Raw genomic sequence first — 26,171 nt, forward strand, 5'->3', positions numbered from 1 at the left:
GTGATTTTGAGACCTCCAGGATCATTGATGGCAGCAAGAAAATTGTTCTCCCTTGCTTTTTAAGTTAAAAGATTACAGAATGCAACTGAATGTCCTTTTATTGCTGTGTATTTTGTTCATCTACTAATTTGTTGTCACTAAGGCTTCAGTAGTATGTCAGAATGATGTTTTGCTGTACTGCATATCTAACAGTTGGTTTAGTTTTGTTTTTTTTTTTTGTCTTTCAGCAAATTTGACAGGCCATGCAGAGAAAGTTGGCATTGAAAACTTTGAACTCCTGAAAGTTCTTGGAACAGGGGGTAAGGGGCACTGTTTGTCTAAGCTGAATATTTGAAGTATTACTCTAAAATATAATTTTGTTTTCTAGCTGAGGTTTTGGTAATTGAAACATTATTTAGGAAGATATATCACTTTTGTATTGATTAGCATACTTCACTTTTTTTTCCTCACAAATACTGTTTAAATTGCAGGCAATATTTTCTAGTTTACAGCCTTTTTTGAATATACACTTAAAAAAAGAAAATAAGTGGCTTGACATTTGTGACAGTTTAATACAGTTTGTGAAAAATTTGATCTTAGTTAAGGCATGGTCTTGGTAATTTCATTAAATTTTAAGACTATGGAAAAAGCAATAATGTTAGTATATTACTGAATAAGATATTTGACTCTTTTAACTGTACTTTTCAGAGTTGGTGATGGCTTGGCTAGTCTTTTTCTGTTGTATTCAAATCCCAGTAATTTTTAAGATGGAAAATATTCACAGTTGTGCTACAGATTTCAGCACAATGTTGAGGCTTTGTATGATGTTGTAGGATTGCTGACTGTAACTAACAAAAAAGCTTTGTTTCTCCTTTGTTAAAGGGACGCATGCACAGGCCTGTACACAGACCAAAAGTAATGGCTGTTATTCTTCTTTGTGAATTTATGGGTTCTTGTAGCCAGTATTAACATCAGATGCAGTGTTGAATAGATTGGGATAATCACAAAGGTGGACTATCATCAAGGTCTGTAGGAGTTTTAAGTTAGTTTGTAATGCTAATTTTTGGGTGTTACCAGCCATTAGCTGGTAGAGAGGCTAAAATTAAGTAAGCTGCTACATCACTGAAAAGAGCTGAGGGTTTTGATTTTAACATTTAGCTGTCATACAGATTCTTTCTTAAATTCATCAAGCTATTAAATCACCTGAGAGTATATTTTTCTGTTTCTGAATAATTAAAAAAAACTTGAATTTTAATGGTCTTAGACTCAATCCTTGCTGTTGTATTTTAGTAGTTAGGGCTAGAGGTGAGGACACTTTAATATCCATAGGTAGAAGCAGCTGTTAAGAAGTGTGACCACTTCTTGGTCTAAGTGAGGCTGCCAAAACTGAAATAAATTTTGTATTTATGTGAGGATTTCTTTCTCTTCTGCTGACAGAAACATTGTTCAAATATTTAATTATTTGTGTGTGTGTGAAAACCAGTCCCATACCTGAACTTCTTCTCCTTTTTCCTTACCACTGCTGTTAGTCTGAGATCACTTTGATATTACAGCTGTTGCATTTAGAATAGAGCATAAGTTTTGGTGGTTTCATAAGTGTCAGTCTTCAGGTTCAGACTAGTAGTAGCCTGACCTCCTTTTAGTGTCTAGGCACTACCTCTGAAATACCCCTTTAGCTGTTGTTGGACTGCTGTCTTTCATTCATTGCTACCTTCCACGCCCTCTTTTCATGAACAGATTAGCTAAATTTTTCTTGGCCTGAGGTACTCATGATCATAACTTGTCCCTAAGCTCATAGTGCAAAGCTATCCTATCCACTCAGGTTAACAGGGCAATTTTTGGATGACCACTTTCAGAAAAGGCTACTGCAATGGCTTGACAATGGAAGTCACCAGTGGATGGTGTGTGTAAGTGAAAAGCTGAGGAAGCATACCTGTCTTGTCCACATCCTGCTCTAGTAGTCATGTTGCTCCAAAAACATCTGTCTTAATAGACAGAACTATTTGAAGAATTCACTAGAATATTCCTGCAAACTTCAGAAATTTAAGGACATCTTGGATATCCTGGAATGGTATTTGTAGAAAGAATAGTTATTTTTTATGATGTGTTTAGTTTTGTTTTTTTTGTTTTGGGGTTTTTTTGTTGTTTTTTTTTTAATCAAGAAAATGCTATTTGCGCTTTTTTTAATATATAATTTCAAATAGCCTGAGGTTCTTGCTTTGGAAACCTAGACCATCAGAGCGGTCAAGAAGCTTTGTTTAGTCTTAAGAGTATCACAGCTAAGACTAGTGCACTAGGTGTGTCAAAGGTTGTTGATTTCCAATTGCTGGATGGCATTAAATGCAAGTGACCTGATCAGAATGGAAGTTCTGTTTGCTTTTGAGGAAGTGGCCATCTGTGAATTGCTAGTGTTTGCAATAGCATGAAATCACTGAAAACAGAACTGAAATCAGCTTGAAGAGGTCCTCTAATTGCTTGGCCGAAGGCAGTCAGTTATAGCTGCATCATCCCTGGCAACAATTCTTAAAAGACTCCAGTAGTAGCAATTCTGCAGCTTTCCTAGATGATCCTGATAAGGACTTTTAATTTCCAAGCTTGAGAAGCATTCTGGGGATATCAGTATGTAAAAATCCCCCCTCATTTTTGCAAGAAGTTTGTGAAAGAATGGCATATCACAATAGAATATACCTGTTTTAAGGCATTTCTTCTTGTTACTGAACCACAGAGTGCTTGTACAAATTGACTCTTCATGCTGTTAGTTTAATAACATACAAACCCCTTTGTAAAAACTTAGTTTTTAGGAAGTTCTATAACTACCTGGGCTATGCCAAGAGTTACTGTGCAAGCACTCACTCTGAAGTACAGAAAACCAACCTGCATGTTGTACCTGTTGCATGTGAAAAGTCTGGAGCTATACATTCAATTATTTAACTATTTTATGGACTTTTTTTTTCTGTATAATGTATTTTGTTGTTTTCCTCACAACTTTCACAGCAGGGAGATTATTTTGCAAAAACTTCATGAGACTCTAACCACCTGTTTGCATGCAGACTTTGCTATGAGGTTCTAAGTGTGTTGTGTCTTGAGTTGCAGGGTCCTGTTTAGGCCTGCAATATCTTGCGCTCATATTCGAATTGAGGTTGAGAAGTGAGTATGACAACTCTGACTTCTCAGTTCTTTGTACCAGAATATATGTTTGCTTGAGGGAATGAGAAGAAGCATGATAAAAACTATAATCACAATAAAGTCATAAATATTTGGAATAGCAAGCTGTTACTATGGGCTTGTCTTAAATGGTACCGTACAAGAGTAAGGCCTCATTTAGAACTAGTACTCTGTACAAAACTACTTGTCTGCATTTCAGTTGTCCTTAGGCTTGCTCTCTCAAAAAATGAGGAAAAGGCTTGGAAGGTATTTGCCTGTGTTCATGATAAGTAAAAGTCTGAATTTGCTTGTAGTTTTTATTTGGTTAGAAAAAGAAAGAAGGGTATTTGATGTTAAAAGAATCATAGAATCATAGAATAGTTAGGGTTGGAAAGGACCTTAAGATCATCTAGTTCCAACCCCCCTGCCATGGGCAGGGACACCTCACACTAAACCATATCACCCAAGGCTCTGTCCAACCTGGCCTTGAACACCACCAGGGATGGAGCATGGGGCAACCCATTCCAGTGCCTCACCACCCTAACAGTAAAGAACTTCCTCCTTATATCCAATCTAAACTTCCCCTGTTTAATTTTTAACCCATTATCCCTCATCCTGTCACTACAGTCCCCAATGAAGAGTCCCTCCTCCGCATCTTAATAACCCCCTTCAGCTACTGGAAGGCTCCTGTGAGGTCTCAATGCAGCCTTCTCTTCTCCAGGCTGAACAGCCCCAACTTTCTTAGCCTGTCTTCATATGGGAGGTGCTCCAGTCCCCTGATCATCTTCGTGGTTCTCCTCTGGACTTGTTCCAACAGTTCCGTGTCGTTTTTATGTTGAGGACACCAGAACTGCACACAATACTCCAAGAGAGGTCTCACAAGAGCAGAGCAGAGGGGCAGGATCACCTCCTTTGACCTGCTGGTCACACTTCTTATAATGCAGCCCAGAATACGGTTGGCTTTCTGGGCTGCAAGCACACACTGAAGCTGGCCCATGTTCAGTTCCTCATCAGCCAACACCCCCAAGTCCTTCTCCTCACAGCTGCTCTGAATCTCTTCTCTGCCCAACCTGTAGCTGTGCCTGGGATTGCTCTGACCCAGGCGTAGGACCTTGGACTTGGCATGGTTAAACTTCATGAAGCTAGCATCATCCCACCTTACACGCATATCAAGGTCCCTCTGGATGGTATTCCTTCCCTTTAGCGTATCAACCGAACCACACAGGTTGGTGTCATTGGCAGACTTGCTGAGGGTGCTCTCAATCCCACTGTCCATGTCACTGACAATGATGTTGAACAAGACCATTCCCAACACCAATCCCTGAGGGACACCACTCATTACTGGTCTCCAGCTGCACATTGAGCCATTGATCACAACTCTTTTCATGCAGCCTGTTCTTTATCCAACCAGTGGTCCACCTATCAAACTGATATCTCTCCAATTTAGAGACAAGGATGTCATGTGGGTCAGTGTCAAACACTCTGCACAAGTCCAGGTAGATGACATCAACTGCTCTACCTCTGTCCATCAGTTCCATAGCCCCATCATAGAAGGCCACCAGATTGGTCAGGCAAGATTTTGCCTTAGTGAAGCCATGCTGGCTGTCACAAAGCACCTTGTTGTTTTTCATGTGCCCCAGCATGCCTTCCAGGAGAATCTGCTCCAAGATTTTGCCAGGCACAGAGGTGAGACTGACTGGTCTGTAATTACCCGGGTCATCCATTTTCCCTTTCTTGAAAATGGGGGCTTTATTTCCCTTTTTTCAGTCATCAGGAATGTCACCTGACTGCCATGATTTTTCAAAGGTGATGGCCAGTGGCTTTGCAACTTCATTAACCAGCTGAACTGAATATCATAGTGTACACATTCCAGTTTTGACCTGAGTCTCACAGGAAAAGGCAACAAACCAAAAATCTTAGTAGCCTTTTAATCTGATTTGGATCCTTTTATGTTGTGTAAAGAGCTAATAATGTAATAAACTTCCCCATTGAAGCAATCAGTAACACTTTACGTTGGTAAAACAAAATACATGACAGTATGCTACTGTTACTAAAGCTATCAGTAATGTACTTGTTGCTCTTGGAGTTATTTATTGCTTACTTGACATCTCTGACTTGCACATGTTCCACTCAGTATCTGATTTCTGAAATTCTCGCCTTGTTTTCATTTAAGTCACTTTTTCCTGCTGTTACTGTATAACCTGCCAATTTGGAATTTTCAGATTTCTTGTCCACTGAATCCGTGTTTCCCTCCAATCCAGTTAAAGCTTTTTTTTTTCCCGGTGACATGGAAAACTAGTGTCTATTCTGTAGAATAATGATACTTGCAGCAAAGTAATGTAGCTGCTTCCCAAAGTCATGACAGGAACAAAAGAAGGTGGTTGTTTTGGTTTATGCTGGTCTACTGCTTGAACTCCAGTTCACTGATGAAGATAAGAAATAATTGCAAGCAAGAACAATATCTTTTACATGACCTTTTCCGATTAAGCAGTTATGTATGAAGGATATTCTTTGTATATGTGGAAGATACATAGAATCTGAAGGATATATTCATAAGAAGGGAAGAAAATTGGTAGGATGAATGTCAGATTGAAATAATCAGCTAAAATCTTATTATACAAGAAGGTGTAATGAAGTTCTATCTAAAAGGTCAGAAAGTGTTATTTTTTTGTTTTGTTTTTATGGAATCATAGAATCCTTAGGGTTGGAAAGGACCTTAAGATCATGAAGTTCCAACCCCTCTGCCATGGGCAGGGACACCTCACACTAAACCATGTCACCCAAGGCTTTGTCCAACCTGGCCTTGAATTAAGACTGTGAAATTAGGTTTCTTCTTTCAAAGCATCTTAAAGAAAATGGAAAATATTCCATCATAAAAGGAAAAGAAAAAAGTGAGGTTATTGTGATCAGGAGAGTGAGCCAACATTAGGGAGTGTCTCAAAATAATTATTTGATCTTTGTGAAGGTTTTTGCTTGGCTTTTTTTGTTTTTAGCTGCTAGAGCTATCTGCCTTTCTGACTTTGCCATGTGGTCAAACCCAAATTTCGATTCCTATGGACAAATATATGCACAATGAGAGTACTGCATCTAAATTTTTTAAGATTAAGTCTAAAGACTACTCTAACAATAAAAAGTGAAAATAGGTCATTAGGCATATATATTCATTCAGTGAAATTTATTCAAATCTTTAGATATTTTGTATCTGAGTAGTTTCTTTGTTGTCTCATAATTACTCTTTTTTACTGTCAGTGTAAGTAATATAAGAAAGGGATGTAGCTTATGGTAACACTTGAAAACATTGCTTTAAAACTATCTGTATGCAAATGTCAAGTTTTGATGTACTTAGAAGTCTGCATGACCCATCCTGTATGAAATAAACAAGAGGAATTGCTTGACTTTTTCCCTGCAAGAATTAACTGGCATGATGAAGTGGCTTAATGCGCTTGCATTTATACAGAAAGAATAAAGCAGCAAATAGTACTTTTTATTTTTAATTCATTGTCTTTCAGCAAGTGTGTGCTTTAGAATATTATAATGACTTGCTGAATTGTTACTTATGATGGTGTGTACTGCCATGTGTATTCATGAAAAAGGCAGAAGTGAAAGTTTTAACCTACAATTATATTTTTCTGCCTCACAAATTAAGTGGAAATTTGGTAAAAGTAGCTGGTATGAAATCTCTTATTCATCTTACAGACCCAATATCTATATCAGTCTGCAACTAATACTTTCTTTTTCTCAAACATTTAATTTTATGTTAATTATCTTAATAAACTGCAAAGTCAGTCTAACATAGTTTGTGTGTGTATATAATGCATATTATATATATAGTACATAAGACTATATAGACTTTTCGTTCTTTCATCATTTAAAGTATTCTTAATGAATTTTGGGGGTGAATATTTGGAGACTCTGTGTGTATGTTTCTTTATGGGGAATATATTGCTGGCTAAATATTTCTGCCTTTGAAGTGCTTGAGATGTGCATGAGATTTTATGAGAATGAACATTGAAATGTGGCTTCTTCAGGAAATCTTTCTTAATTTCTCAAATAAGATTATCAGGCAAGGGTGTTCTTGCAGTTAGCCTATGTACCTTCTCCATACTGCCACTCAAATAAATTGTGTTTGCAGTGTTGTCTTTTAACTAGATTTTTCGTGGTGTTATCGGAGACACATTCCTGGTGTTGAATGTATCATGAGTCATTTGATTAAAATAGTGCTACTTAAGATTTATTCTCATCAAAACTGCCGAGAATCATCATCATTCTGTCAGTCCTTTTCAGATAGCTGAAGAAACAAGTTGTACCATGGTAAAGTTCTATGTTGCAAATTCTTTTTTGATAACACTAGTATAGTTTCTAGAGTTTTCCTTACAGCTATTACACTTCTCAGGCAATTTTCTCTTATGCTGTATGTAAAGCTCTAGTAGGTGCTGTTAATTTACTGCTAGCGTTTTGCCATTTAAGATGCATTATTGTATGTTTTTATTAAGTATGATTAAAGTTACAGGGGGCCTACAGGGATGCTGGAGAGTGACTCTTCATCATGGACTGCAGCTGTAGAACAAGAAGCAATGGGTTTAAAGTTAAACAGGGAAAGTTCAGGTTAGATATAAGGAAGTTTTTTCTGTAACAGTGTTGAGGCACTGAACAGGTTGCCTGAAGAAGTGAATGCTCCATCACTGGCAGTGTTCAAGGCCAGGTTGGACAGAGCCTTGGGTGACATGGTTTAGTGTGAGGTGTCCCTGCCCATGGCAGAGGGGTTGGAACTTCATGATCTTAAGGTCCTTTCCAATGCTCACCATTCTGTGATTCTATGATACAGGTATCATGGCTGTATGAAACATTGCATGTATGAAACATTGCATGTATGAAACAGGGGCTTTTGTTGTTTTAATTTAGTTTAATGTAATGATTTTCTGGATCCAGCATTCCTGATAAAACTACTGTTTCCTGAGAACCCAAGAGAACTTCTGTTTAATGCGCTTTAATGAACTTTTCAGAGAGGCACAAGGAAGTTCAGCTGAACATTAGCGAAAACTAGGACAGCTTCCACAAGCAGTTGAGAAATGCAAGCTAAGGCCATTCTCCACGCTGTTTTTGTTGCATGGTGGTAGAATGCAGAAACATTATGTACATTTTTTTGAGAAGTAACTCCTTAAAAAGATGTCAAAAGTACTTTTGGAATAAGTTTTTATTTAATACCAGTGCTCTCAGTAGTAGGGGTCTGGTTTTCAGATGCTAAAAATAATTTAACATCCAATATTGAAAAAATAGGTGAATAACATTAAAAATGTGTATGTGCATAACAGTATTACTGTGGTCTGTACAACCTTGATTCAGATCACTTATGTTTGTACATTGTTACAGGATATATATATATCTCATGCCTATTTTACTAAGGTAAAAAAATCTTTTTACATCTATGTGACTATCCATTTCTTGATGACCAGCTGGTGAACACTGAATCTGACTTAGGTGCACTTGAGATGTCCAAACTACAATTAAAGTTGGGCAAGTGATATAATACTGAACATCTTGAAAAAGATTGTCCTGAGTATCTCCCATTTGCCTCCCAAAACAGACAGATATGTTCACACTAACCTGTCTTGACTCTGTTTGCCATTCTTGAGAGGTTTGTTGTGAAAAATTTTTTGCAAGCTTATATTGAGAATAACAAGTTCTGTAAGGAAGGCAAGCATGACTCCTTAGGGGGTGATGAGTCAGGTGAAGAACTTCTTTAAAAGAGTTGTTTATTATATGAGTAGGATCACTTTTGTATATTGAATGAAGCAGAATTCTGTTGTAAGAAGAAAGTACATGTCAGTTGATGATTTGTAACTCTGTTACCTGCCTGGAAAAAAAATGAAAGAATCCGGTGTTCCACCCAGTTCTTACTGGAAGCAGTGTATGCCACAGCATTTTTTAAAGACCAACTAAATTTGTGTGTCTCATGTCAGGACAGTATACCTTATCTAGTGTATTTACAGTTTTGAGAAGAGTGAGCATTGTCTTTGAGAAAGTAATGTGAAGATAATTATAGGGATTGAACAAAACACTCGGCTGGTTGTTTTTTGTCTCTCATGATGGCTTAAGGGTATCCTTGAAAATGTGGAGAGGCATACAACAATGTTTTCTGTACTGAACTTGTAGCAGCCTGCAGTTTGGGGTCTGCCTGAGCTGGAGATTCTCGTTTGTGTAGCAGTTCTTGGTGTACTTTCCTCTCCCTCAAGGATTTTATAATCATTTTGAACTCATCTAGGTTTTTGATATTGGCAGCATAATGGAAGAGTTGTTCCACAGCTTAACCACTATTTATTTGTGTGTTTTGGGCATTTCTTAATCTCAATACCTGGTGATTTAGTTTAGGTATTTTATTTCTAGAAATAAAGAAAAATTGTTCATTTACCTTTATACCATTTTGATTTTTAACTATTTAGCATATTCTTAAATGCTCTTTATTTTCCAGGCTAAATAAAAAGTCTTAAGCATGCTTAGTTCCCTTCATAATTAGAAGAGTTCTTTTATCTTTTTCTGTATTTTTTTAAAGTACTTCTATACTTTTTTTTTATGACTAGGAGGGCAGAGCTAGGGAAAGAAGAGTCAAGGGACCAAAAAAGTGTGCATCTTTCAAGTTATGAGCACACCAAAGTTTCATACCAGAGCCTAAGGGATTTCTTGTTTTCTGTTGAAGGTTTGGAAGTCAGTACATTTTGTGTCATTTTTCCCCTTCAATACTTTTCTGAAGTTTTAATATTCGCTTTACTTTTTTGGATTACCATTGGTGTTTTCTCATAGGGTAAAGTCTATTTATATGGTAGTTAACTATTCTATTTTTTCTATTTTCTCTATTTTCTTCTTATTATTTTTTCTCAGTTATAACTCTATGCACAAGTAATTATTATACTTCATATGGATTACTCATTTACCTATTTGAAATTTTATCTGCCACCTTATTTTTCAGCTTCTCAATATTTTGATACTGCGGTACAGTTTTCATCAGTCAGCTATGTTTTCTGTTGCAGTGGATGAATAACTAAACCAAGAAAATCAGCTTCCTCACTATTCATATATGACTGAATCATTCTTGTGGTGACCTCCTTTCACCAAAAAAAAAGAATATTTTTTTAAACCATTTGGGATTTTTTTTCTGCTAATACAGCTCTTCCTAAGAGGACCCTCTTCTTTGCAGCCATGACTGTTTAGTGCTTTTTAAGACAGTTTGGTAAGGGAACTTTAGTATCTTGGAAATCTAAGTAAGTCAACCATATCATTGTTCCTTCCTCCTGATTCATTTGAGTGATTATTAATAGAAATAATCATTATCATAAACAAAAGTAACATTTTTTTCATGTAGTATCCTGTTTGTGTATCTGCTAATTCTAACCTTTATTGTTTGTACAGGTTTCCCTAGCTGAGGTATCAAATCTACTTGTGTACAATTCCCAGGAGCCCTTTTTATAAAGAAACCCCAACCAAACAGTCCATGTTTGTCATTTTGTACTCCAGTATGGAGAGTATTTTTAGCCAAATATGTAAACTGAACATGTAGATTCAATAATTGAAAACTCTGGGAAGACTACCTTGTAGTTCCGGTGACTATTCTTTTTACTGCTTGTGTTTAGAAAACTTTATTTTGAGATAACTCCTCTCAAATATTCTCGTTTAAGTTCAGTATCTGAGCCTCAGAAAATTACGATGTACTAAATACATTGGCTTTTCTGTGGGTTTTTTGGAACTTCAGTGCTGTAAAGCCAGTAATGAAAGAATGTAAGTTGTGCAAATATGAACAGACTGTTTTGAGGACAAAAAAAAATTTTGTCTCTCTAACTCCGCACTTTTCTTGGATTCTGTATATGGGAGTTTTAGGTTATTACAGACGAAGCTTTTTAGATTTTTTTTTTAATCCTGAAACACTGACATTTTTTGAGCAAAACTTCAACCAAATAAGCTTAATAACTGAACACAGCAAGAGTATGAAAAAAACCCAATCAGTCTGAAACAAAAGAATGTATTCTGAAAGATTTTAGCCTGAATGGGTACTGTGAGTAACACTTAACAGTGAGTAATTGAAAATAATAATTATATCAGCCAGACCTGTGGTATGAGTAGGTGACTGTTTTTGTTTTGTTTTGTTTCTTTCTCCCTACTTTTTCTTTAAGCCTATGGAAAAGTGTTCCTAGTACGGAAAGTAAGTGGCCATGATGCTGGAAAGCTGTATGCCATGAAAGTACTGAAGAAAGCAACAATAGTTCAAAAAGCCAAAACAACTGAACACACAAGGACAGAACGACAAGTGTTGGAGCACATTAGGCAATCACCATTTCTGGTCACTTTACATTATGCCTTCCAGACAGATACAAAGCTTCATCTCATTTTAGGTGAGTAGTTTGCAAGATTTTAGTCTTATGTTAATTGAAAAAAATCCCCCCCCAAAAAAAAAACAACACCAAACCCTGCCCTTTTATCTCTTTAATATTTTGTGGGTTTTTTTTTTCATGTGGTCTTAAGTACTGTGTGTTTGGAGATTGCGTGAGAGACTATAGGAAGTAAAATACTGTTAATCTGCAACAGTGTCTGTGTTTGCGGTTTTCCTGTTTGAACTTCAGTGTGCTACTTTGACTTAGGGTGGATGGAAGTATTATCAGTGACTTACATGCATCAAAAAAAATGTATAGGACCATAAGTACTTGAACCAGAAAAATGTTTTCTTGAACTTGACTAGAAGAAGAAATTTTTATTTGTACTTTCTAAACCATTATTATATGCTGCCTAAGTTTTGTAGATTTTTAGACAAACTGCTACCGTGAATGAAAATGTTCTTAATCTTTATGAGTATGGGCATTAAAGTGGGTTACTTTTTTATTTCTGCATGTTGCTTTTGTGTACGTGGCACAGAGGTTATTAGTAAGGTGGGATGACCAAATGTGACTTTGTTACTAGGATTAGCTGGTAGGAAAAAAGGTAAGGAGTATTTAAGCAGCAGAAAGCTTTCAAACATACTGCATGTTTCACTCTAAAGCAATGTTGTATATTGTCCTTACTGTGATCAGTGTTTCTGAAATGTTGTCATCTGTCTGAGAGGACAGGGCTATTTATCACTATGCTAACCAATAATATGCTATTTTAACATTGAAATGCTGCATTTTTAAAGACTGTCTGAGGCAGTTCTTTTCTTTTGAACAAACATGGGCAATGTCAGTTAGAGATGACTGTGCGTTTTTCTGGTCAAATTCCTTACAACGCTGTAATCTACAGCTTGTCAGTATGGCTTCCTGCTTCAAAATGCTGGTGAAAATACGTGTATTGTGGGTCAGTTTGTTTTATGCGTTGTGATACTTCATTTTGGCAAGTTCTACTAGGAACTTTTGTAAATCTGCATTTACAGGAGATGTTGGATAATGAACTATTGGATGGCAAGCCTTATTAGAACATTAGTTATTCTGTTTCTATCCTTACTATTTGCTTTCCATTTTGATATGAAGAACCACATCAGTTTCTATAGCATTTCAAGGCTGGCAGAAGACTTATCAGGAATTTTGCTAGGGTTTTCAACTAAGAAATAACTTCCGTATTTACATGTGTCTATATTCCCTACCACTATCATTTTTTAGGACAATACTGTTTTGGGGAAAGAGGCTGAGATTAGAGAGTTATATTCCTTTTGCCTTATTCCCAGTTACATTGCTTTCGAAGAGTCCTATCATTTTCAGGAAGATGAAGGATTTTTCCTGATATTGAGGAATGTTTTTCCAGCTCCTGGAGTAAGAATATTAAAATCAACTCTTAGCCTTACTGCTTCAGGAAGCATTTGCTGCCAAACCCTTTTTTTCTTTTTTCTTTTTTTTTTTTATGAAACCATTTGATCTTTGAGTATTGAGATACTGCATGTTTTGATTTTTGGATGTTAAGAGGCAATCAGAAATCACACATCTCTATGCTGAAAGTACAGCTTGTTCATAAGGCTTGGCACTACTCTAAAATTAGGAATACCTTTCAGATCAGCAGCAAATTTTGTGTTTGGTATGCAATATGTATTTGTAAGAAAATTACAAGCAATTTGAAAAGGCCGCTTACTTACAGTATTTGGAACTGGAAAGTGAATAATCGAGTTAATGATTGGATGCAGAATACATTTTTGGAGTGAAGAATTTGAAGAAGTAAATGATCCGTTATCTGAAGTACAAGTTTTGCACTTCCTTTTAGCTTGTAACTTTGTATTGTAACTTTGTTTTATTAACCTTCATTAGAAGGCTGATTTAGACATTAAATTAATAAAACTTTATTAGTGTTACATAAATCTACACCACTCTCTGTCAATTCTTAGGAAGGTCATCTATACGCATACCTTAGCTTCATTTGCTATAGTGAGGTAATACAGATATCTGAGAAGCTCAAGCTTAAATAGAGTATTCACTAGATTTGTTTGCAATTCTCAACTCTCATTATCAATAAGGATTCTTCCAAATTCCTCTGACTAGGACATTAAAGAAATCTGTAAGCTATTGTCTTTGGCTGGAAAATGCTAATGACACAAAAAGTTAGAAATACATTCTTTACTGTTAGCGTGGTGAGGTGCTGGAATGGGTTGCCCAGGGAGGTTGTGAATGCTCCATCCCTGGCAGTGTTCAAGGCCAGGTTGGATGAAGCCTTGGATGATATGGTTTAGTGTGAGGTGTTTCTGCCCATGGCAGGGGGGTTGGAACTAGATGATCTTAAGGTCCTTTCCAACCCTAACTATTCTATGATTCTATGATAGCTTTGTTGCTGACCTTTACTAATGAAGATTTTTTTTTTGTATTGAAGTTAGGGTTAGGAATTTTGAAAAAAAAAAAAAAAGAAGAAAAGCAAAATGAGACAGAATGTGAACATGTGTTATAGATATTATAGTACAATTCTTTAAATCCAGATATTTTTGGTTAGAATGCAGTTTAGATACCATTAAAATATATATAAAAAAGGCACCAAACCAAACAAATCCTCACACAAGATGTATGTAGTTACCTAAAAATATATACACAGTTATAGAGAAATTTAGGTGACAAGGATAATTAGAAGGCTAGAAGGACTGCTTACATGAAGGGCAAGTTAAAAGCTTACATTATATTCTTGTAAGAGTCAAAAAGTAGGAAGCCCAGTAGTTCTGAAGACCATTGCGTAGCAGATAGTGCAGGTTGGGTATGCACCCACTATGACACAACGTTAAAGTGACATTTAAAGTAAGAAATTCAAAGCTGTTGTATCATTAGAGGTGTTTTGGTTTGTTTGTTTTTTTTTTTTTTTTGTTTTTGTGCAAAGTCTGCATGAACCTGAATTCTCAGAATATCAGTTGAGGCCAGAAAGGTTCTTTTATCCCCTTCCTTTTAGCAAAAAATGTGAATAATTAGGGTGGTATTAAAAACTTCTTTTAATCACTTTTTGTAACAGTGAAAATCTCGCCTACATAACATGGCCTAAAGCTACTTTATCTTTGTCCCTGGCCTTCATACCTTCCCTGACAGGAAAAAACCCCAATTGTTTGTTGCACGTTTATTATATCTCATTATATAAATCTCTGTAAATAACTTCTTCAATTTAGTGTTGGAATTTGTTTTTCAGAGGCTTCTGAATTTTTGGGGAAACCAGTCTTTGCCTTTGTTTTTGTAGCTGAGCTTGGTGTATGAGCAACATGTCATTTGAGTTTCAAGGGGTTTAGAATTGGAGTTTCAGTGCAATATTTAATACAATTCTTTGTTCCATTAGATTCCATAGCTGTATAAAGTCTGGATCAAGTGCAGACATGCTGTTGCATTTCTGCCAAATTCCCAGAATACAGGGTTTGGAGTTGATTCAAGTTTTTAGGTTGACTTTAAGCTACGATTGAAAGAACAGGGTTGTATCCATGTGAGTAACAGTTTTCTACAACCAGTTCTCTACAAAGCTTGTCACCTGAGGTTAAACTACTAATACTTAAACAAAAATTAATAAAACAATCTGACTTGTCAGCTGGAGTTTATATTGAAGTAACTGATAGTTAGGGGGTTTGTTGTTTTTTTTTTCCCTTGTGTTAGTGGTGCATTTGATTTAGCACCAAGAATTCAAAGGTAGATTGTTTCACTGGGCTGTGGTTGGTGTTATAACCTGAACAGAACTAGGCTTGTTCTGCTGCTCTTCTGGCAGGTTTGGCTTATATCTGTCTCAGTCATTGGAACAGTGCCTGGAAATTAAATTCTTGAATTGTACCAAGTTGCTTAGAAATATTTTTTTAAATTTCTTTTTTTTTTCTGTTTTCTTCATGGTTAGAATGTGGAGTTGTATGTTTTCTTTTTTTTATTAAGAAGGAAGCAATTGTAAAATATGGGTTATTTATACTTTATTGTATTTTCTTTTTTAAATGTGTACTGATCTAGATAAATTACTTTCTTCACATTCTTTTATTCCACTAATACCCCTTCCCAAACAGAGACTTGGAGAGCTGAAAAGAGAAAAGAGATCAGAATGTCTGTAATTTATGTATTTATGCTTTCTCCTTCCAGGTATTTACTTACTTATAACAGTTTTAGACCTTTTCCATGGATTTATGTATTATACCAGTGAATCTATAGAAACCATACTGAAGGAAATGTTAAGTCAGATGTGGAACACATTCCTTGCTGTGTATATGTAGACTCTAAATATGGGGGCTTTGGGATTGCAAATTAATGGCTTTAATGTACACTGCTAGCATAAACAGCTGTACATCTAAAATATATTTGTGTTGCAGTGGAACTTTGTTGTAAAAATTACTTTATTTTCCCACCACCACCACCTTGACTGTGGTCAAAACCCTTGTGTCATAGCCTGCAGAGAATCAAAGTGTGGTTTCCATGAGGGAATGCATGTAGAAATAATTTACTCCAGTAAGTTTTACCATCAAAGTTCCCCTAACAAAGGGTGAAACTTGTAATTGCCCATTATTTCAACTAATACCTGTTTTCTGAGTTGCCTTTACATCAGTCTGCCTTGTTGCTCTAAAGTATTTCGTAAGAGTTTACAAAGTATTCTGTTTGTAGCTATCATTTGTACTCATTTTTTTATATATATATTCCTGAATAACTGAAAGTCCAGTTTTGAGGAAAATATCCATATTTCTAATTCATGGATAGTTGAGGTTTATTTTATGGTTTTGCTGCCTGTTAAAACATTGGTTGTGTTTTTCCATTAGTCTTCTAAGAAGAAAATTGAGTATTGTACAACATGGTGAAATATTACTGAATTACAATGTAATAAAAGCATCTGATCCCAGAACATGTTATTTAATAGCTTACAAAGTACCTATTAATATTCCAGTAAGAATATTAAGTTGTCAGAAAGTGAAATTAAAAAGTTCTTTGTTCTACCTTTTAGACTATATAAATGGAGGAGAATTGTTTACTCACCTTTCACAGAGAGAGAGATTCTCAGAAAATGAGGTGCAAATTTACATTGGGGAAATTGTTTTGGCACTTGAACATCTCCACAAGGTAAAGTAACTTTGTGCTGATTTTGTGGGATTACAACTGTATTCTTTTTACATTATATAAAGTTAGTAAGAAGAACTATTTTTTAAAGTTGCTTTAAATCCAAAGTAACTTTATGTAGCAACTGAACATTAGTTATATAATTAGAAAAAACTTCCCAATGGAGTGTCTCTTCATGTGCACCAGAGTAAGACTACATGTTTTTGCCTGCAGCACGTAGTGTTGGCTTGTGTCACTTTTAAATTCATAGGGTATAGTATGTCCTTTAAGTTTTAAGGTACTAATGCACAGTGTAATTTCTAAGAATTTTTAAGTTGCTCGAAGTTATTTTTTTCAAAGGCATTTAAATATTGTGATTTTTTGAGGTGCAACTTTCAGGGTCAAATTACCTTAATAATAGGAAATTCACTAGCATTGTGTTTTATTTAAATGAATTCAAAATGTCTCCTTGATGTGTATACATTGATTTGGAAATACTTTTACTCTCTTTGCAGTTGGGAATTATATATCGGGATATAAAACTTGAGAATATTCTCCTTGATTCTGATGGCCATGTGGTGCTGACAGACTTTGGTCTGAGTAAGGAGTTTCTTACTGATGAGGTGAGTGTTTGAATCTCCAGTAAATGTGGACAGAATCCAGCAAGATCACAAAGTCATATTCTGTCTCATTGAAATTATAAACACAGTTGAAAGTGGATAAAAAAATTGCCTTTAGATTCTTCATGGATTGAAATCTACTAGTCTGTTTTACTGGTGTTTGAGCTTTCAGCTCATTGCTTTTTGGCCTGCCAATGTTGTCAGACATTTTTGTCTGTTCCAGTTTTCCCTGAAATACCTCCATGCTCCCTCCTGCTGCCCTTTCTGTGAAAAAAGGAGAAATCCCCATTAAGTCTGAGAAGCCACTTACATTAACATTTTCAGATGCATTTTAGAAAATGCTTGATTGTGCTAATACTTTGCAGTGACTAGGCAAATGGTATGCTATGACTCTTCTTTATGCTAATAATAATTAATGTATTATTATCTTGTCTCTTTCTCATGTCTTTGTGTCACTTTTAATAGGCTTAATTGCAAGCTTTTAGGATAAAAGCTTGTATCTTATTAAATATGTGCGTAGTACTTAACATAGTGATCTCTGACTGTTGATGTTAGTTGTTAATTGTTTGTAAGGTACAGTTCTATCTCCAGATACACTTTTTCGATTCCTGAGAGTCAAAAGTGCACAGAACTTTACTTCTGAGAAAATGTTAAAATGGCTATTTTTTGGCTTTCACTGCAGGTATCAGAGGTATTGAAATCTGGGAATGCAGATCTAAAAGTCATTGTTAGAAGCAGCAGAAGGATTTTTCTAAAAACAGATAACTGGTAGTTTCCTCTAGAATATTTGCATTTGAAATGGAGTCTGGTAGGATTTGGGAGGTACCATTTTAAGAGCTACAAAATGTTACTTTCTGAAGGAGAGAAATAGTACTGATAATGTGAGTATATTTCTTTTATATTATAGCGTGAAAACAAGAGGAAGTTCAAATGGCATGACAAGGGATTAGCAGCCAGACCAGTGCAAGGGAGGAAGTAGCAAGAGATGCAGTTTTCAGCAGGAAAGACACAACAATAGTAAAAGGTGTGTCTAGGAAGAGTAGGACCTTCTTAAAGTTGTGAAAGAAGCTGTGCTGGGCACAAGAAAAAAAGTAAAGTGTGTGGAAAGGTATTATTGCACTGATGGGAGAGAAAAGGAGCAGTCCTCCAGCCTTTGAGCTGAACTTGAATGAAACTGGAATCTTCCATATGATAAGAATGTCATAATGAATCAGGACCTTCTTTAAGTCTCAGATGGTTTTAGGAAATATAGGTATTCCTCATCTGTGCTCACCTTTGGGATGTCATTTATAAACAGTGCAAGGAAAGGGAAGGACTTGGATAAGCATCAGAAATGCCTCTCTGCCTTTTGTATATACTCTGAGTTGGATTCCTCTTTCTCCAGACATTAAATAAAGCAGTCTTGCCGCTTGGTCATTTAATGTTGGTTCCTCTGATTCTAATCCATTCAATTTTCAGTATATACCTCAGATTTATTTTTGTTCTCATATTCTCCTTCACATTTTATATTTGTCTTCCCTGTTAAAAAAGCTCAGGATTTCTAATGTTTCTTTTAAGGAGAAAAGGAATTGTAATTTTATTGTTCGCTTTTGAAATCTAAGGATTTGTCTGAGCTTGACTACAGTTTTCATGTATGCTATGATGATTTAGCTACTGAATCTAGATATGATTAGAATGACCCATTTAAACATAGAACTTGACATTCCCTATTCTATTCTCTTTAGACAATGCAGCTACTACTAGAACACTTAAAATTTGCATTACAAAAGATACTTAACTTACGCTTCTGAACCAGTGTACTTAGAGAAGGTAAAAATTGCCTGTATAACTACATAGTTTTATATTTCTCTGCATGCTTATTGGGTAGCACTTTTAAATAAAATTACACAACTTTATAAGTCAGTTAAGTGTGTAGCATCTGCAGTTTAATCAGATCAGTATGCTTTCCTTTCTCCCCTTCACACTTCTTTCCTGCTCTATCCTGCTTTTTGCAAGAAATTTGCCATTAAAAGTATGCTAATGCAAATGCAATTTATTCTGGTAACTCCCTCTTTGAATTGTATTTTCTCAAATGAGATATAGTTATTAAGAATGCATAAAAAATTCAGCAATTACAAGCATGTACTGTGTTTAGAATTCTTTACCATGTATTTATGAATTTCAGTTGGTTTTGTAGTTAGGGATACTTGCTTGGAAAGATCATAGAATCATAGAATAGTTAGGGTTGGAAAGGACCTTAAGATCATCTAGTTCCACCCCCCCCGCCATGGGCAGGGACACCTCACACTAAACCATGTCACCCAAGGCTTCATCCGACCTGGCCTTGAACACTGCCAGGGATGGAGCATTCACAACCTCCCTGGGCAACCCATTCAAGCTCCTCACCACCCTCACAGTAAAGAATTTCTTCCTTATATCCAATCTAAACCTCTGTTGTTTAAGTTTCAACCTGTTACCCCTTGTCTTGTCACTACAGTCCCTACTGAAGAGTCGCTCCCCAGCATCCCTGTAGGCCCCCTTCAGATACTGGAAGGCTGCTATGAGGTCTCCACGCAGCCTTCTCCAGGCTGAACAGCCCCAACTTTCTTAGCTTGTCTTCATATGGGAGGTGCTTCAGTCCCCTGATTATCCTTGTGTCCCTCCTCTAGACTTGTTCCAATAGTTCTGTGTCCTTTTTATGTTGAGGACACCAGAACTGCACACAATACTGCAAGAGAAGTCTCACAAGAGCAGAGCAGAGGGGCAGGATCACCTCCTTTGACCTGCTGGTCATGCTTCTTAAAATGCAGCCCAGAATACGGTTGGCTTTCTGGGCTGCAAGCACACACTGAAGCCAGCTCATGTTCATTTTCTCATCGACCAACACCCTCAAGTCCTTCTCTGCAGGGCTGCACTGAATTTCCTTTTTGCCCAACCTGTAGCTGTGCCTGGGATTGCTCCGACCCAGGTGTAGGACCTTGCACTTGTCATGGTTAAACTTCATGAGGTTGTCATCAGCTCACCTCACAAGCGTGTCAAGGTCCCTCTGGATGGCATTCCTTCCCTTTAGCGTATCAACCGAACCACACAGGTTGGTGTCATTGGCAAACTTGCTGAGGGTGCTCTCAATCCCACTGTCCATGTCACTGACAATGATGTTGAACAAGACCGTTCCCAACACCAGTCCCTGAGGGACACCACTCATTACTGGTTTCATTATTTCTGCTTTTATCTGATGGCTGTTAAATATTTCTAGGTACCTGAGCAAGTATAGGATCTAACAAGTTGTTTTATTATAAAAGTATACTATTTATTGACTATAATAACTATAGCAGATCGACTATTCAACAATAAGAAGGTGGGAAACTACTTTTCCTAAGTACTATTCGAGTGAAAGGAAACAAATCCATGTGACTTCTAGGAAAGCAGAAACCTATTGATTTCTGCCTTGCAGCTACTGAAGCATGAGTGTGAAGAGTGCATTGTCAAGTGTCCTCTTTGTTTTACAATTATTATGTGAAAGTGCTTATTACATGGAAGAATTACAAATCCAAAGCAATGTGGTTTTAAGTTCTGAAGTCTTTTCTATTACTGTTTCACTAAAAACTGACATTTGTCTCGTACAAATGAAATGGCAGTCTGGTTTTGCCTTTGGTTTATCTTTAAAATGGAACCCATATGCTTGTATTTGCATGCAAAAAGAAAAAAATAACCTAATAAAAACTTAGTTGAAGAAAAATGAATTTTCACATAGGATAGGTAGGTATCACAAGGTATTTAGATAAGAAATGACTTCTGGCATTCAAATATTATTTATTTGAAGAATAGCTTGTGAAGAGCTACAGTTTGACTAGTTTAACCACAGAATAGGATAGAATAAAACTTTGAAATGAATAGTTTTTAGTATTAAGTTTTATGGCATGTTGTTCTTAGCCCCCATGAAGAATTTAAGGCTAGTCTTTCTGATTTTTAACTCTCAACTGAATCTCAAAGAAAATCAGGGTAAAAGAAGAAGATGCTTTCTAGCCTTATGCTTTCATCCAATCATTTGGGTTGCTAGCAGGGATGTAGAATATATTTGCACATGACATTAATATAAATTAATATCATGGCATGGGTAATTTATAGGACCAACAGACTTCATGTTGAAGCTTATACAAGAGTCTTGTTCATTGCATAACTATCACTTTGGTGTTGCTATCTTTTTTTAATTGTTGTTGTCTTGCATTTCATTTATATTAAAATAAAAACAACAAAAAAACACCACCAAGAAAAAAAACCCAAACCCCACAACCCCCCATAGCTGGTTTTTTTTGGGGGGAGGGGGTTTTGTGGGTTTGTTTTTGTTTTTTTTTCCTCATCTCATTTCATGTGTAGTAGCCCTATCTTCTGCATTTGTGGTTTAGGGATATTTTTATCTTTTTAATGCATGAGTAGTTCTACTTGTATGCTGGAATTGTTTTGAGTTAGTTAATGTCATTTTAACCTAGTCATCAGGTCTGGTCTTAATTTTAATGTTTATTGTTAAAAAGCGACTTAATTTTTAAAAATCTTTCTACCCCCTTCACATTTTCCTCTACTTCTGCAACTACACTAAAAATCGTAGTATAGCATATATGGAGATCTTGATGTCTTAGAAAAAATAATCTGAACACATTCATTGAATTATTATAGTAGTAATCTATTCTGTTGGACCACGCATAACAATGTTTCTCTTGTTAATGAAATGCCATAAAGTACACTTTCTTTCAGAGTACAGTAAAATGCTCAGTTCTGCATTGGCACTTGTCTTCTGCATTAGCTTAAGTTTCATTTGAAGTTTTTATGTTTGCTTAATGAAGTTTAAAAAGTTATGTAGTAAATACTGAACATTGTCAATCTTTGAACAATGTATTTAAGAGCATACAAATGCTTCAGTAATGAGTAGATTTTCTGTAAGAGGGATGATTGAATTGCAATCCAAGTCTATTGGATGGATGTCTGTGTACCTCTTTCTGATGTGTAGAATAAATAGTTCATATACAGTATTATTTTTCCATCTGAAAATCTCTTGATCAGAGTTGCAAATTTAGTTATAATGGTCAGATGCTTTTCACTGTTGAATTGCTGCTTGGTTTTGTTTTATTAGCTGGTTGAGTGAACATTTTGTTCTGAAAAGAAAATTAGTATGTAATTTTAAAAGATTTTAAAAGGAAATTTCATTAGAGTAAAAAAGATTAAAAGGTGGTTAGTTCATAATGGATTTTGATAGATGAAGTAGGAAGAGATTTGCAGGCATTCTCGGGGCAGTTTAAAGACAGTCCAAAACAGAGTGAACTGACTACAATCTTTTTTTGGTGCTGTATAAACTGTCATCTCACTTAAGTGACTGGTGCATTTAACTTTAAAAGACCCTTTATAATTATCCAATTAAATGGTAATGTCTGATCATTGAAATTTGATATTGAATCCTCTGAGCACTGAGCATTTGCTTATGAAGGTGAGTTAGAATAACCCATACTGCAGATGACTGTTAACTGTGTTTCTTGCATTTCTGTTAAGCAATTTTTCAGTGATGTAAGCATAGCAGTTACAAGTAGTAACATTTCTGCAGAGGAAAAAATAAGAAAAACTGAATCCTGAAGTTAGTCCACAGAAGTTAACATTGGTTATAGATCTGCCTGAACAATTAGTCATTATTTCCCTTATTTTGGAAAAGGAAATGAAACAATGGCAAAACCATTTTGCTTTAATTGGTGTATCTCTGTTGGTGTTTTAACTGTCTCGAAATTGAATATTGAGAACATATTAGTGCCTGCCATGATTTTTCAAATATGACGGACAATGGCTTAGCAACTTCATTTGCCAGCTCCTTCAGGACCCATGGATGGATTTCATCAGGTCCCATGGACTTGTGTACGTTCAGGTTCTTAAGATGGTCTCGAACCAGATAATCTCTTACAGTGGGCCCAAAGTCTTCATTCTCACAGTCCCTGCATCTGCCTTCCAAGACTTTGGTGGTGTGGTCAGAGCATTTGCCAGTGAAGACCGAGGCAAAGAAGTCATTAAGAATTTCAACCTTCTCCTAATCGAGGGTTGCCAGTTCTCCTGGTAACTTCTGGGGAGGGCCCATGTCATCCCTAGTCTGTCTTTTATTTGCAATATAATCATAGAATCTCTTCCTGTTATCTTTCACATCCCTAGCCAATTTTAATTCTAACTGGGCCTTAGCTTTCCTAACTTGGTCCCTAACTACCCTGACAACATCCCTGTATTCATCCCAGACCGCCTGTCCTTGTTTCCACCTTTTATAAACCTCTTTTTTCCTGTGAATTTTTCTCAGCAGCTCCTTATCCATCCAAGGAGGTCTCCTGGCCCTCCTGCTGCACTTCCTTCTAGTCGGGATGCAACACTCCTGAGCTTACAGTAGGTGATCCTTGAATATCAACCAACAGTCTTGGGCCCCCCTGCCCTCTAGGGCTATACCCCATGGAACCTTAGTAAGCAGGTTCCTGAAGAGTCCAAAGTCTGATCTCTTGAAGTGCAGGGCAGTGAGTTTGCTGCACGCTCTTCTCACTGTCCTGAGGATCTCAGACTCAACCAGCTCATGTTCACTGCAACCAAGGCTGCCCTGGAGCATCACATTTCCAACCAGCCCTTCCATGTTGGTGAGTACGAGGTCAAGTATGGCACCTCTCCTTGTCAGCTCCTCTTATTACTTGCAGAAGGAAATTGTCTTCCACACAATCGAGGAACCTCCTGGATTGCTTATGCTGGGCTGTACCGTCCCTCCAACAGATGTCAGGGTGGTTGCAGTCCCCCATGAGGACAAGGGCTTGCGAGTGTGAGGCTGTTCCTATTTGTCTGTAGAGTTCTTCATCCACAGAGTCCTCTTTATCAGGAGGTCTGTAACAGATCCCCAAAATAATGTCCCCCATCTCTGTTCTCTCTTTAACCCTGACCCACAAACTCTGTTGACTGTTCACCTGTCCCCAGACAGAGTTCCATACTCTCCAGCCTATCCCTAACATAAATAGCAACTCCCCCTCCCCATCTGTCAGGCTTTTCTAATGGGTCTGTAACCTTCCATTCCAACACTCCAGTCATAGGAGACATCTGACCATGTTTCTGTGATGTCTATTATATCATATCCCCGTAGATGTGCACACATTCCTCTTGTTTGTTCCCCATACTAAGGGCATTTGTACAGAGACATCTGAGCCGAGCTCCAGATGAAGCCAGCTCATTGGCTGGAGCAGCTGGTATATCTCTGCATTGCTCTGAGCATTCATTATAGGTGCTGGCAACTGTCTAGGAGTGTTGGGATGGAATGATGCCCCCCTCATCTAGTTTATTTTATTTTATTTTATTTTATTTTATTTATTTATTTTATTTGTGAGTATTATTTAATTTTATTTTCCACATTGGGTTTGTTGGTATTTTTTAAACCTCTTGAATTACTGTGAATAACTAACTACTTCAATGAAACTTGAACAACTAGATGTGAAAAAACTTACGTGATGAGGGATTCATAGGCATATGAAAATGAATTTAGAATTAGATGGATTGCATTTAGGCAAAACTGTCTGCTCCTGTTCCAATAACTTTTACATTTGGTGCTCTTTGATATTATAAATGTGTATTTGGCATCTCTTAGGCCTTTATTTCTTTACATTCCCTGTTATAAAAATATTTTTGAAGGTATGTAATGGCAGTGGAATACTTCCCAGAATCTGTGCTCTTTTATACTTAATACTTTTGCCTCTGTACAAAGAAAGATAATTTTTTTCCGGTTTTGCTTCCTATGCTGTTCTTCTCTCTTTTGGTACTTTCACCTCCCTCTTATCAAAATATGGTGCTTTAGAAAACAAGTCTTCCAAAAATTAGAGTTTTGGGAAGAACCTAGTGCAAAATGTTCATCTGGGATGACAGTGGTACATACTTGCATTCCTCCCACACAATAATGTGCTATTCTGAATTATTTTGTCTGTAGAACTGAGGCTTTTGTTTTCTCTTAGTTATTTGCTTTACAAATGCATTATCAGTAACTGGTTTAAAGAATCCCTTGTGGAACAGCAATTGCATTGCTCTTGAAAAGCAAATATAGCTGTTGTATAAGTCTGTGAAGGGGGTTTCTTTCACCTCCACTTGACATTAGATGAAGGCGTAGTCTTGCATTGAGTTACGCTGTAGGGCCACAGCTGTATAGATTGCATGTTTCTTGGCTGGTATGCAGTGCCAGATTTAGCTGCTCTTGCTCTTCCATTTAAAAAAAAAATTGCTTGTTCTGATGCAGCTGCTGGCAGGGAAATCTCATTCCTGCTTGAAAAATTCAGTAGCCTGATTCCATATCTGTTTCGGAAGCAGAAGTCATTAGTGTGTCTAGCCTTGGTGTGAGGCATGATAACCAACATGGTAGTTTGACTTAACTGGCTCCTTCAAGTAGGAACAGCCACAAGGACAGGATTTTTAATTAATTCCAGATAACTGTACACACTTTATTAATTCTCCTTGAGATGACATTTGAAACTAGTGGAACTTTCAGCTGCCATATTGCAACTGCTCCTGGGGTAGTCTAAACAAACCTTTAATTTTGTACTACAGTCTTCATTGTGAAGCAGTCTTAAGTAGTGTTCCACTAAACATTTTTCCTGTCTTTGTTTTTCCTTTTCTGTATTTTACAGAGATCATACTTTTGGTCCTTAACAGAAGTTACAGCTACAAAAGCAACATTCTAGAGCTATGTCTTGAGTGAAATTGTACCATTTCTGAAATGGACAGCATAAATACCCAGTGTTATGCCTAGATATTACAACCTTAAAGGCTCCCAAGAGAATTAAAATTAAAAAAAAAAAACAGAAAAAAGAAGAAACAAATTTGTCTGGCATGCACTTTGTTGGAACAGGAATTTTGGTTTTAATTTTAAATCTGTATCAGGTCTTTGAACCATGAGAGGGCTTTTCTTTCAATATGCCTTCCTTGAGACTATAATTATTGTTATTCTGGACAATTA

The 26,171-nt window shown here is 36.5% G+C and overlaps 1 protein-coding gene across 2 annotated transcripts in view; it reads left to right on the plus strand.

Moving 5' to 3' along the window:
- Window positions 1-26,171, plus strand: part of RPS6KA5 (ribosomal protein S6 kinase A5) — a 79,764-nt gene that overhangs the window by 11,895 nt on the left and 41,698 nt on the right. Inside the window, exons 2-5 of one of the 2 annotated variants that reach the window (XM_034062046.1) lie at window positions 228-299; window positions 11,286-11,504; window positions 16,489-16,604; window positions 17,096-17,203. In XM_034062046.1, coding sequence (XP_033917937.1) covers window positions 228-299; window positions 11,286-11,504; window positions 16,489-16,604; window positions 17,096-17,203 — 515 coding nt within the window. Of the gene's footprint in view, window positions 1-227; window positions 300-11,285; window positions 11,505-16,488; window positions 16,605-17,095; window positions 17,204-26,171 lie in introns of those variants that run through there. The other variant, XM_031049375.2, reaches the window with a different exon arrangement.

Source organism: Melopsittacus undulatus, chromosome 4 (genome assembly GCF_012275295.1).
Source record: "Melopsittacus undulatus isolate bMelUnd1 chromosome 4, bMelUnd1.mat.Z, whole genome shotgun sequence".
Taxonomy (NCBI): domain Eukaryota; kingdom Metazoa; phylum Chordata; class Aves; order Psittaciformes; family Psittaculidae; genus Melopsittacus; species Melopsittacus undulatus.